This window comes from Arctopsyche grandis, chromosome 6 (assembly GCF_051622035.1).
Source record: "Arctopsyche grandis isolate Sample6627 chromosome 6, ASM5162203v2, whole genome shotgun sequence".
In the NCBI taxonomy this organism is placed as follows: Eukaryota; Metazoa; Arthropoda; class Insecta; order Trichoptera; family Hydropsychidae; genus Arctopsyche; species Arctopsyche grandis.
Window position 1 is genome coordinate 25,848,844 of NC_135360.1, and position 13,594 is coordinate 25,862,437.

At 41.6% G+C, this 13,594-nt stretch overlaps 1 protein-coding gene across 1 annotated transcript in view; it reads right to left on the reverse strand.

Moving 5' to 3' along the window:
- bt (projectin protein bent) overlaps positions 1–13,594 on the reverse strand; it is an 83,428-nt gene that overhangs the window by 5,224 nt on the left and 64,610 nt on the right. The window contains exons 86-113 of the mRNA XM_077433762.1: positions 13,417–13,525; positions 13,137–13,341; positions 12,795–13,062; positions 12,416–12,721; positions 12,187–12,339; positions 11,984–12,112; positions 11,720–11,910; positions 11,528–11,642; positions 11,255–11,450; positions 10,758–11,178; positions 10,539–10,683; positions 10,322–10,453; positions 10,095–10,243; positions 9,282–10,011; positions 9,047–9,207; positions 3,657–8,966; positions 3,436–3,585; positions 3,160–3,354; positions 2,869–3,073; positions 2,636–2,794; positions 2,339–2,540; positions 2,126–2,262; positions 1,478–2,043; positions 1,270–1,390; positions 716–1,198; positions 471–641; positions 277–393; positions 26–191 (exon numbers count right to left, since the gene is read on the reverse strand). Of these exons, the coding sequence (XP_077289888.1) occupies positions 26–191; positions 277–393; positions 471–641; positions 716–1,198; positions 1,270–1,390; positions 1,478–2,043; positions 2,126–2,262; positions 2,339–2,540; positions 2,636–2,794; positions 2,869–3,073; positions 3,160–3,354; positions 3,436–3,585; positions 3,657–8,966; positions 9,047–9,207; positions 9,282–10,011; positions 10,095–10,243; positions 10,322–10,453; positions 10,539–10,683; positions 10,758–11,178; positions 11,255–11,450; positions 11,528–11,642; positions 11,720–11,910; positions 11,984–12,112; positions 12,187–12,339; positions 12,416–12,721; positions 12,795–13,062; positions 13,137–13,341; positions 13,417–13,525 (11,392 nt within the window). The remainder of the gene's footprint in view (positions 1–25; positions 192–276; positions 394–470; positions 642–715; positions 1,199–1,269; positions 1,391–1,477; positions 2,044–2,125; positions 2,263–2,338; positions 2,541–2,635; positions 2,795–2,868; positions 3,074–3,159; positions 3,355–3,435; positions 3,586–3,656; positions 8,967–9,046; positions 9,208–9,281; positions 10,012–10,094; positions 10,244–10,321; positions 10,454–10,538; positions 10,684–10,757; positions 11,179–11,254; positions 11,451–11,527; positions 11,643–11,719; positions 11,911–11,983; positions 12,113–12,186; positions 12,340–12,415; positions 12,722–12,794; positions 13,063–13,136; positions 13,342–13,416; positions 13,526–13,594) is intronic.

Consider the following 13,594-nt stretch of genomic DNA (forward strand, 5'->3'; position numbering starts at 1 on the left):
ATTCAATACATTAAATTAAAATTACCTGGTGTTTCCGACACGAATCCAGCTCGACATGGGGTGTTCCCTTTTTTCGACCAGGTAATTGGTGATATTTGAACCACCATCCCATACAGGTGCCTTCCAGGTGAGTGCACAAGAATCGATGGCAATGCTGTCAACAGCTGGGAACCTCGGAGGATCAGGACGATCTAAAATCATAGAATATTTATTTATTTAAATCTCATCTTCTGCATATGAAATGCATATCTGTGAGATAATTAGAAAAGCACTTACCGCTAATTTCAATATTGACAATAGCTGTATCTTGACCCAATTCGTTCTCAGCCGTAATCCTGTATGGTCCAGAATCGATCTTGCTGGCATCGCGGATAGTAAGTATAGCATGGCGATCTAGAAGCAAGCATCACAATTAATATAATCCCCGTTAATTTCAGTTAAATTAGATTACTATCCTTGAAAAAACTTACCCTTCCTTTCAACGTGGTAATGACCGCCAGCTTCAATGTGTTCTCCTTCACGCACCCAGGTAATCTTGGGCTTAGGATGACCAGTGAATGGAATCTTAACAATAACATTCTCTCCCTTGTCGAAGTAGGCAGTATCGCGGAATCTTGGAGGCACATTCAATTTAGGAGCAGCTGGAAGGATAAAAATTTAAGCAAATTGTTCAAAATACAACATAGTAAGACCCAGAATATACAAAAATACTTACTCATGATGAGAAGTTCAGCTCTGGTACTCTTGATACCACCCTTATTGACGGCGCGGCACACGTACTCATCTGCATCTTCTCCGTAGACGTCACATACTGTCAAATTGTGGACATCATTGTCGCTCCAAATGCGATATCTTGGACCGTTTGTTATCTCACGAGCACCCTTGTACCATGTAATGCATGGTCTGGGTTGTCCAGTGATTGTGCAAGTGAATTGAGCATTGTGATTTTGGATACAGTTGGCGTTCTTAAGAGGCTTGACGATTTCTGGAGGTGTGGCGGCTTTAGGATCAACAACCTTGACTTGAGTGCTATTGGAGCTGGGTTCTGAAAGTCCAGCTTCGTTTTGGGCGAAGATTCTGAACTCGTATTGGCGACCCTCGATCAAGTTTGAGCATGTGATCTGAGTGGCTACGCACAATGCGGCGTTAACCCTTTGCCAGCTGTTTGAACCGACCTCACGCTTGTCGATCCAGTAACCTTTAATATTTAAAATAGAGTTAATACAGTGATAACTAAGTATTTAATAACTCTAAAATAATCAAGCTTACCTTGGATTCTGGAACCACCATCACTCTCGGGTTTGTCCCATTGCAAATGCACAAAATCTCCACCAACCTCTGTGATGGTTGGTGCACCAGGTGGTGATGGTGGATCGAATGGTGCTCTCGCCTTTAAAATAAAACCAAAGTTTAATATATCAAAACCCTAAAAAAATTATATTTTTTCAAAAGTAATAGACATCCAGTAGATCAGTACCTTGATAGGATTGACTCCTTGCAAGGCAGGACCCATTCCGTTTTCATTGCAAGCGTGCACTCTGAACAAGTATTCTTGTCCTAGGGTCAAACCTTGCACAGTGAATTGAGTGTCCCTACAATTGGAAGCGACAGTAATCCAAGCATTTCCAGTCACGTCACTCCTTTCAATAACGTAGTGGGTGATCGGCAATCCTCCGGTGTACTTTGGTGGTTTCCAAGCCAACGAGCAAGAGTGCCTGCTGATAGAGGGCACTTCAAGAGGACCTTCTGGAGGACCAGGCAATCCAGTGATGTAAACTTGGAAGTTATCTGAAATTTCTCCAGAATTGTTCTTGATGGTCAGCTTGTACGTGCCGGCATCCTCTTGAGAAATATCTTTGATGAAGATCATGATGTACTCATCGAAGATAGTGTATTTGATATGTGGAGATTCTACGATCTTATGACCATCCTTGGTAAGTGTAACATCCATGGGCTGATCTCCAGTGTAGTAGATCTTGATCTTGGTGTTGTCGTGCTCTGGCAAGTTCAAATCTCCAGGCATGCGTGTGATCTTCGGTGGAGCTGAAGAAAACATTTAAAATTTCAAAACAACATTTTTTTTTTAAATTATTTATTCTTTATTATTAATTTTCTAATGACTCACTTCCGATCTTGACGTGTCCAGTGCTGTGAATGAATCCAATAGTGTTAACAGCTTCGCAAGTGTAGTCACCTTCATCTTGTTCACGAGCTTCTGTGATAGTGAGACGGAGCACTCCCTTCTTGGACTCAGCGACAAATCTTTAAATGAAATTCAGTTGGATATATTCAATCTTAATACGATTTTTTGAGATAGGAAACATGTTGAGTATTTTACCTGTTGCCCATAATGATTTCTCGTCCGTTTTTCAACCAGCGTCCGGTTGGTTCCGGATTTCCAACAGCTTCACATTCGATAGTGTGTGCTTTGCCCAAAGGAATTGTCAAATTGGACATTGGTCGTATCCATTCTGGTTTCTTGCCTCCAAGGACTTCGCATATCTTTATTGGCATTGTGCAAGCAGATGGTTCGGATTTGCCTGAGAAAAAAAAAGTGTGTCGTGTTTTGAAAAACCAATCTAAAGATTTTCTCCCCAATAATAGATGAATTTTAAATATGAATTATTCAATATACCTGCAGCATTGACAGCAATAACTCTGAACTCGTAATCTCCTCTTTCTATCAAATTGAGAACTGTGTAATCCAGATCCATAATGTTGTAATCGTTGCATTTGACCCAAAGTGCTCCTCCCAGGTCTCTCTTTTCGATGATGTAACCAGTAATACGAGAGCCTAAAATTCACCAAAACCAAAATCAATATCATAAAAATTAATTTCTCTCTGAAATGTTTAAAAACAAAAAATACCTCCATCTGACGAAGGAGCCTCCCACTTAAGGTCGACATAGTTGCGACCCACTTTGATGACCTTGGGTGTTCCCGGAGGAGAAGGCACTCTGAATTTGGACTTGACATGGTATTTAGTAGAGTTTCCTGAGTATTTGGAGAAGCCGGCTGCGTTCTTTGCGCGAACTCTGAATTCGTACTCGTGTCCTGCTTCCAAGCCGTAAGCCTGAAATATTCATGAATGATATAATAACTCCATTCTAATTTGAGTTATTTTGGTCAATCAAGTTGTGTACGTCAAAATATACTTACTTGATATGTGGTATCCTTGACCAGATAATCACTGGACTTCCATACGCCATCTTGGACATCTCTGTACTCCACGCGATAACCTTGGATACGAGAGCCACCATCGTGACGAGGTCGATCCCATGTAACAGTAGCAGTTCCATCTTCCCAGTCTCCAACTCTTGGAGTACCCGGTGGATCCGGCACCGTGAACGAGAACTACAATTAATGGGTAAATATTAAAACGTTAATTAATGATCTTTAATTAATGATAAATTAAAAATATGTGATTAATGTTACCTTAGCTACAATAGGATCATCCAAAGCGAGTGGTTCAGATACACCATATTGATTCTCTGCTCTCACTCTGAAATGATACTTCTTGTTTGGCTCCAATCCCATTACGTTGTAGTGGCAATTTCGGACGAAGGAAGAGATTCGAATCCATATCTATCAAACATTACATTTATTATTAAATTTGTAGATTCATTATACATAATTATCAGAATAAGAATACTTACTCCATTGTTGTCCATCTTTTCGACGACGTAGTTGGTGATAGGAGAACCACCATCATCTAGTGGTGGTTTCCAGCTGAGCGTGCACGTGTCAGGAGTAATATCAGACACATCCAAAGGACCAATTGGTGGAGACGGTTTATCAACAACCAACACCTTGCAACTGGCACTATCAGATCCTTCATTATTTATCAACTGTATAGTGTAAAGACCAGTGTCGCTCCTCTTTACACATTTGTTCAAATAAACGGTATCAGTAGTAGATGTAATGAACTTGATCCTATCATCTGGATAGATATCTTCGTTATTTACGTTCCATCCAACCTTAGGTTTAGGATTTCCAGTAAATGGAACTGTGATCTTCAATTCTTCCCCAGCGATGACTGTAATATCTCTGATACTCAAGTCACTGGTAATCTTAGGTGCATTGGCAGGTGCTCTGCATACAATAGTATCTGAGCTCTGAGAATATGGGCCTTGACCTGCGGCATTAATAGCTGCAACCCTGAACTCATACTCGTGATTTTCAATGAGACCCATTACTTTGTATGTTGTGTCGGGAATGTAGGCGTGAGAAGCCTTAGTCCACTTGTCTTCGCTTATCAATCTCTTCTCAATTACGTAACCAGTAATTGGAGAACCACCATCGTGCCTGGGCTTTGTCCAGGTAACAGTAATAGAAGACTCCGTAGTTTCCACAGATCGTGGAGCACCAGGAGCGCCTGGAGGATCGAATGGATGTCTGGCCCTGATCGGGTTGGTAGTTTGAACGGGATCTGATTGTCCGTATTGATTTTCAGCCATGACCCTGAAGTCGTATTCTTTTCCGACGGACAAGTTCTTAACTCTGATGAAGGGTGTTGTGACATAACCTGACACCTTGGTCCAGTTTTGTGTCCTAGCTTCCTTCTTTTCAACGACGTAGTTGGTAATATCGCCACCACCGTTGTCTTTGGGTGGGTTCCAGTACAAGGTAAGAGCTTCACCTTCGAACTCATCAGCTCTGAGATTCTCGGGTTTACCAGGCCTGTCCAATACGCGTACGTTGATTGTAGCTGTATCGTATCCAGAAGGATTACGGAGTTGCAACCTATACTGTCCACCATCTGTTCTCTTCGAATTCTGCACGACGAGTGAGGCAGAATCTGGTGTAATCTTTTGGAAGATTCTCTTATCTGCTTCGACATCCAAAGCATTATCATCGGCAAACCACGCGGCAGTTGGTTGAGGGAATCCTGTGTATGGAACATGAATGCAGAAGTCTTCTCCAGCTCTGACGGTGATATCACGTACTCCTCCAAGGTCCATGCATGGTTTATTGGGCTGTTCTTCAATGATGATTCCACTGGTGGGTTTGCTGGGTTCGGAGTTTCCAATATCATTCACAGCAATAACTCTGAATTGATATTCCTCACCCTCCTTCAATTTCGGTACAGTGTATACTAAGGCAGGTACAGGTGTATCGTTGCAATCAGACCAGTCAGAATCATTCTTATGTTTCTTTTGTACGATGTATCCCTTAATCTTAGCCCCTCCATCGCTGCGAGGTGGACGCCACGAGAGCGTAACAGAATCTTTGGTAATCCTATCTGGTTTAGGAGCTTCAGGAGCATCGGGACGAAGTCTTTGAGTTTGAGCTACGATCGGCTCTGATGGTTTACTTGGTTTACCAGGTCCAGCTTCGTTCACAGCGATAACTCTGAACTCGTAACGATTACCTTCACGAAGATCTTGAGCAGTGAGGCAAGTGTTGGGAGTTGGGTAGTTGTTAACTCTGACCCATTCACCTCCACGTTCACGTTTTTCAACGTAGTAGCCTGTGATTGGTTTACCACCAGAATTGGTAGGTGGTTTCCATTCCAAGGAGCAGCTGTTCGAGCTGTACGCAGTAACATCGGGTTGGCTAGGTGCATCTGGTGGATCGAATGGTGATTTAGCGATCACTGGTTTACCATCAAGTGGTTCAGATACGCCATATATATTTTCGGCACGCACTCTGAAGTTGTATTTCTTTCCTTCAATCAGATTCTTAACAGTGAAAGCACACTTGGGACAGAATCCAGCAACTGAATGCCAGTTATCAACGCCATAGTCGCACATTTCGACAACATATCCAGTGACTTCACTGCCGCCATCATCAGTGGGTGGTGACCAGGTGAGGCTGACTGAATCATGAGTAATTGCGTTGTAAGTAAGAGGACCTTTAGGTATTCCAGGTTTATCGACAACGATGACTTCAATGTCAGCAGAATCTTTGCCATTTTCGTTCGAAGCTGTGATTGTATATTTACCAGAATCATCCCTAGTGGATTTCTCAATAAGAAGCTTAGTTTGATCATTTGAAGTTTCTTGGAACAATCTATGAGATGGTAAGAGAGAAATAGATCCCTTTGTCCAACTGATTTTGGGTGTTGGAGCTCCAGTGATTGGAATTGTGACATTTATCGGCTCTCCAGCGCGTACTTTGATCTTTCTTCCAATGAGTCCATCCAACCATAATTTGGGCTTTTCTTTCATCGGCTTAGCCGTGAAGACGCTGGATGGATCTGATGGTTTTCCGGGACCAGCAGCGTTGACGGCAGACACTCTATATTCGTATTGATGTCCTTCTTGTACACGTTCATCGGTATATTCATTATTTCTAACGGGGTCTTTGTTGACCTTGATCCATCTTCCAGTCGCCTTGTCCCTACGTTCAATATCATATCCAACAATGCTTGATCCACCGTTTGAAATTGGAGGAGACCATTTGATCTTGATATGATCTTTGTCGGAAGAAACCAATTCGGGTTTTCCTGGTTTTCCGGGAACGTCGTATTGGTTCTTAGCAATGACAGGCTTGTCAGTGTTCAATGGATCTGATCTGCCTTGCAAATTTTCAGCTGATACTCGGAATTCGTATTTAGTACCTTCAAGTAATCTTGGAACAGTAGCATGGTTATATTTCGGGTTCACGTAGGCAACAGCTGGTACCCAACCACCACCATGAGTCAAATCACGTTTTTCAATAACATATCCAGTAATTTCGCTGCCTCCATTATCTTTAGGTGGCTTCCAGGATAGTGTGACAGATTGAGCTGTAATTTCTTCATATTCCAATGGTCCTTCTGGAGGTGCTGGGCGATCAAGAACCACAACTTCAAAGCTGCCTTCATCAATTCCAGAGCTATTTCTCAAAAGTAAATGATACAATCCTGCATCGCTACGCTTGCAGTTCACAGTATGGACAATAGTATGATGACCAATAGATGTGATTGTTGTTCTTTCGTCGGTTGTGATAGGCTTGCCAGTATTGGTCCAAATAACCTCAGGTGCAGGTTCACCAATGAAGTCGATATCAACGTGGAAGATGAGTCCAGCTTTGATACGAATTTCCTTGAGTGGAGTCTTGATCTTAGGAGCCAAGTATCTTTCCTTGCATGTAACAATGTCAGAAGGCTCGCTAGGTTCACTCTGTCCTGCTGTATTGACAGCAATAATGCGGAACTCATAATCCTGTCCTTCCGTAAGGTCTGGAACAGTAGCGTTTGTCTGCTTTGGAGGAACATGAACGGCATTGACCCAGTATGGGCTTCCCTTTTCTTTCTTTTGGATGATGTATCCAGTGATTGGTGATCCTCCATTGGACTTCGGTTCGGTCCATTGTAAGTCGACGTGGTCCTTGCCCCAGTCAGTGATGTCTGGTTTGCCAGGAGCGGTGGGTTCATCGAATTCGTTCTTAGCGCAAATACTCTTGTCTAACTCTAATGGATCAGATTGACCAATAGCATTCACAGCGCTTACTCTGAAAAGGTAATCCTTCATATGAATCAACCTAGTTACTTGGTGAGTCAAAGAATTGCTCATTCCAGCATCAGACCACGTTCCACGGGACAAGTCCATCTTTTCAATGACGTAATGCAAGATCGGAGAACCACCATCGTCCAATGGAAGACGCCATGTGAGTTGACAGCTCTCTTTAGTAACTTCAGATACTATCAATGGTTTTTCGGGTTTGGTTGGTTTATCCAATACGGTAACTAAAGCCGTAGCACTAAATGATCCGAGGTCGTTCTTGAGAGTCAGTTTGTAAGTGCCACAATCGGCCCTAACCGAGAATGGAATATCGAAAGTGACTTTGCTCATAGACACGTGCATGTCAACTCTATCAGAAGGTTGAATAACCTTTCCATTATTCTGCCATTCAGCGATCGGTTTTGGTGAAGCTTCGATGGGAATTTCCCAGGCGATACGTTGACCAGCTTTAACGGTCAAATCCTTAAGAAGCGTCTTATCGAAGTGAGGAACGCAGAACCTAGCCTTAGCAATTTGTGGAGTTGATCCATCACTAGGTTCTCCGGGTCCAGCCTTGTTCACGGCAATAACCCTAAATTCATATTCCTCTCCTTCGATCAAACCAGGAACCGTAGCGGAAGTTTTAGGTCCTTGCACCACAGCAGCCTTCTCCCAGCTTCCATATTTGGTCTTGGCTTCAATAATATAGCCACTAATGGGAGATCCACCATCCTTCTTTGGTGCTACCCATTCCAGGTCCATGTGATCCTTATCCCAGTCCTTAACCACAGGTGTTCCAGGTTTGTCAGGAGCGCTGAACGGATCCTTGGCGGTAACCGGCTCGTGGCCAGTAAGTGGCAAAGATTCACCCTGCTTATTCACAGCCCTTACCCTGAAGTTATAATCGTGTCCTTCGATGAGATGGTCAGCTCTGATATTGCAGCCTTGTACTTCACCGACAGGTACCCATCGCATATTTTCAGAATCCATCTTTTCAACGATGTATCCAGAAATTTCGCTACCACCGTCATCTTTAGGTGGTCTCCAGTACAGAGTGCATCCACTCTTTGTAATGTTGTCAGCCTTGAGTGGACCTTCTGGAGGCAGAGGAATATCAAGGATTGTTACGGTAAGAGTAGCGCTATCGGTGCCGTTGATGTTCTTGGCCTTCAATGTATAAGTTCCAGAGTCGGTCCTCTTAGAATCAACAAGTCTGAACTTGGTAGAGTATTGTTCGTTTATAATCTTTATCCTGTCTGTATTGATTATTATGTTCTCGTTGATGTACCATTCCTTAGATGGAGTGGGCTCACCAGAAACTGGAACATCGAAGTCGAAGTTCTGTCCAGCACGGATTTTGACATTAAACATAAAGTTCCTGTCGATCTTAGGAGCTTGATTCTTAGCTCTGGCCAAATGGCTATTAGAAGCATCACTAGGTTCACCTTTTCCTGCTTTATTAACTGCACGAATGCGGAATTCATAGTTATTGCCTTCGATCAAATCGTTAACTTTACCAGTAGTGACATCTCCTTCGACCTAAAATAATAAAAAAAATCATGGTTATCCAAAATATTTTTAACCGTGTTATTTTATGTTATAATATTTGTAAAACCAACCTGAGCACACTCTTCCCAATCCGGTGAATACTTGTCTTTCTTTTCAATAACGTAGCCAGTGATGGGAGCTCCACCATCGGACTCAGGTCTAGTCCATTTAAGTTCAACAAAGTCCTTATCAAAGTCAGATACAACTGGAGTTCCAGGCTTACCAGCAGCATCTAAAGCACATAAATCATTAGCATTCATTTAACTTTGCATTAAAATCAATTTATATATAACCCATTAAACTTACCGAATGGATTCTTAGCTTCGATAGCTTGTTGAGTGCTAAGAGGCTCAGATTTTCCTTGTCTGTTGACAGCACGTACACGGAATTTGTACTTATGTCCTGGTTGAAGTCCATCAATGGCCAATGATGTAGCAGGACCGTCAGTTTCACCAGCTGGTACCCAACGACCAGTGGCTTCGTCCATCTTCTCAACCACGTATTTTTCAACGGGCTGACCACCATCGTCAGCTGGAGGATTCCAAGATAACTTAGCTCCCTTAGCATGTACATCAGAGACTTTAAGTGGACCTCCAGGTGGACTTGGTACACTCAAAACAATAACTTCAACTTCGGCAATGTCTTTTCCGTTAGTATTTTCAGCTGTAATTGTGTAGCGGCCGCTGTCAGCTCGTGAAGCAACTTTGCAGTTCAACTTAGTGTTGTAATCGGTGTGATTTACTTTAATTTCACCACCAGATTTTACCTCCCTCTTTCCGAGGAACCATTTCGTTTCTGGGATGGGTTCTCCAGATACCTTGACATCGAAACCGAATTTCTGTCCAGCCCTGATCTTGATAGGCTCCAAGTTGGTCCTATCGATCTTAGGTGCCATATTTCTGGGCTTGGCAGTTACTGGATGAGTGCTCTCGCTAGGCTCACCAGGTCCTGCTTTGTTCACAGCACGAACCCTGAATTCATAAGTCTGACCTTCAATCAAATCAGGAACTGTGCAAGTTGTCTTGTCAGCAGGTACCTGTATTTAAAAAAATCATGAAATTACTACCTATAGGATTACATAAAATCATCCATTCAAAATTTAACTGTCTTAAAATTAACCTCAAGGGCCTTCTCCCAATTTCCGAATTTATCCTTCTTTTCAACAACATATCCAGTAATTGGAGCACCACCATCTTCTTTGGGTGGAGTCCATTTGAGATCAACATGATCCTTATCCCAGTCGGTAACGGTTGGCATTCCAGGTGCGCCTATTATACAAGACCATATTAATATATTTAGCCCAAAAAAAATATATATAGAAAATCTCAATTTTGCGTAATTCTTACCAGGTTCATCGAATGGATTCTTGGCAACGATGGCTTCAGTGGTAATCAAAGGTTCAGATTCACCTTCGGAATTTACAGCAGATACCCTGAACATATACTCTTTGTTTGGAGTAAGTCCAGTCAAGTCGCATTCTAGAAAACGAAAACAATCAATTAATACCAAATCAATAATTAAACTATGTACATATATTATAATACAAAAATAACAATATCTTACTAGGCTCAGCAGCTCTAGCGCATGGTACCCAGCATCCAGTTTCTGTATCCAATTTGTCCACTTGGTAGTATTCAATTGGGCTACCACCATCATCCTTGGGACGCTTCCATTTAAGTGTGCAACCCTCTTTATGTACATCGGATACCTAAAAATAATAATAAATTGTTATAATGACCTTAAAATTTGTGTAAAATCAAATTTGTGTGAAAAATAACTTACAGCAAGAGGTCCTTCTGGTTTCATTGGTTTGTCTGTAATAGTAACCATTACAGTGACTTGATCACGACCACTGGAGTTAGAAGCCGAGACCATATATTCTCCAGAATCGCCCCTTTGAGCTGGACGAATTGTCAGCTTAGTATTGTAATCAACATTGTCGATTTGTACCGTCTTGGAACTCCTAAGAGGCATGTTTTGGTACTTCCATTCGACAGCTGGTGGAGGTTCACCAATGATTCCAACATCAAATTTAAGCGTAGAACCAGCAGAGATTGTGACATCGCGAAGATTGCGCCTGTCAATCTTAGGAGCCAAGAATCTAGGTTTGGCAATGAAGTTCTTGCTGGCTTCGGACGGTTTGCTCTGTCCAGCTTTGTTCACAGCAATTACACGGAATTGGTATTCATTGCCTTCGATCAGCCTAGAACAAAATTGTACTCTTATAGCTTTCTGATTTTAAATACTACATATGTTTAGCCTAATATAATACTCCTTACCCATTAACAGTGGCAGTAGGCTTGTCGCTTTGAGTTTCGCAAGCCTTCTCCCACATTGGACTGTATTTGTCCTTCATTTCAATGATGTATCCAACAATTGGAGATCCACCGTCTGAAATTGGAGGCTCCCATTTGAGATCAACGTGATTAGCAGACCAATCATCGGGAATGGGTTGTCCAGGAGTGTCTGGTGTCGCTGTAATAATAAAATAGGAGCATTTAGTAATATTTCAATAGAACAAAAATTATATAAAAAACTCGCATTAAACTTACTGAATGGATCCTTGGCGATGATTGATCCCAAAGTTTCCAAAGGTTCGGATTCTCCTTCCTTGTTTATAGCTTTAACTCTGAATTTATATTCATGGCCGGGAATGAGACCATCGACCTATAAAAGTCATCAAAAATTTGATAAGCTCCTTGCTAAACACCACAATTTGAACCAACAAAAAATTTAACACTCACTTTCATCTCAGGTACATTTCCAAGAGTTTTGCCGACTGGAATCCAAGTTCCAGTTTCAGGATCGTATTTTTCGACAAGGTATCCTTCAATGGGTTCACCACCATCGTCTTTAGGTTTGTTCCATTTAAGAGTGCATCCTTCTTTGTGGATATCAGATACTTCAAGTGGTCCTTCTGGTTTGTCAGGTTTGGCTACAAAAGTAAAAAAAAATAAGTAATTTCATTTAACTAAAAACTAATAAAAAAAAATTTAAATGAATCTTACATGTGATGATAATTTCAACTTCAGCAGAATCTGATCCAAACTTGTTTACAGCTGAAATCTTGTAAATACCAGACTCCTTCCTCTTAGGATTGTCGTTGTGGTACTTGGTCATGTATGGAATATCGATAACTGAAATGATACCGACAATTAATATAATTATCGATTAAATCGAATCAATATTTTATACCCAAAACAATACTCACTCTTAAGATTAGATGTGCTGGAAACAGACTTGTTACCCAAAGTCCATGTGCAATCAGGAGCAGGTTCTCCAGATACTTTGACATCAAGCACAATAGGTTCACCTTCTTTGACTTTAATGTTTCGGAGACAGCGTCTATCAATTTTGGGAGCCACTGAAATACAAAAAAAATCATTAAAACCAAAGAAATTTTAGTTTCAACAATCAAAATATATTAACAAACTTCTTACATTTTCTAGGCTTAGTGACGACTCCCTTAGAAGCTCCACTAGGTTCACCAGGTCCAGCTGCATTCACAGCCTTAACTCTGAACTCGTATTCAACACCTTCATCCAAATTAAGTACAGTTGCTTTGTCATTGTCATCAGGTCCGACTTCAGCGGCTTTAATCCATTTTTCGGTACCCTTCTCCCTCTTTTCAATAACGTATCCAGTGATAGGTGAACCACCATCTTTGATGGGCTTGGCCCATTTGAGATCCACACGATCCTTGTCCCAGTCGACAACGTCTGGTACTCCAGGTGCTCCAGGCTCGTCTGCACATTAATAACAATACAATTAGCAAACATCGACATTTATCTACGCCACTGCTCAATTTAAAATACATACCGAACGGATTCTTGGCGATAATGGAGTGGTCAGCATCGAGGGGTTCAGACACACCCTCGTTGTTAACAGCAGATACCCTGAATTTGTACTCCTGTCCAGGTACCAAATTATCAATTTCTGCCTTGGGATCCTTGACTTTAGCGGCTGGCAACCATCTTCCAGTTTCTGTGTCCATCTTTTCGACCAAGTAATGGTCCAAAGGTGCACCCCCATCGTCTAGTGGTGGGTTCCACTTGAGCGTGCAACCTTCCTTGTGCACATCGCTGATCTACAAACCAAATAATTTATTTTAAATAACTCTTTCGTGAAACAAAGTATTTATTTTAATCTAACTTTATTTACCTTGAGAGGTCCTTCCGGCTTTGCAGGAACGTCCAACACGTTGATTTCGATTTGTGCTTCGTCTTTGCCTGAACTATTCTCAGCCTTCAGAACGTACGTTCCAGTATGCTTACGAGCCGAAACAGATACCGTCAATTTTATGCGATAGTCTTCAATGTCAATATTGAAGTTATCTCCAGATTCGAGACGAGCTTTGTTTTGGAACCTGTACATTTAAATTGCATGCTTAATTAACTGTCAATAAACTTTATTTGACTAATACGTGATGTTAAAAAATTACCATGTCTTGGTTGGTGCAGGTTCACCGCTGACTTTGATATCAAGACGAATGAGTTGACCAGCTTTGATGTTGATGTCACGCATATTTGTCCTATCAATCTTGGGAGCGGCTAAAATCATAAATAGCAATAAAATAACAATTTAAATTATTCACATGATACAATTTAGGTATATCACAT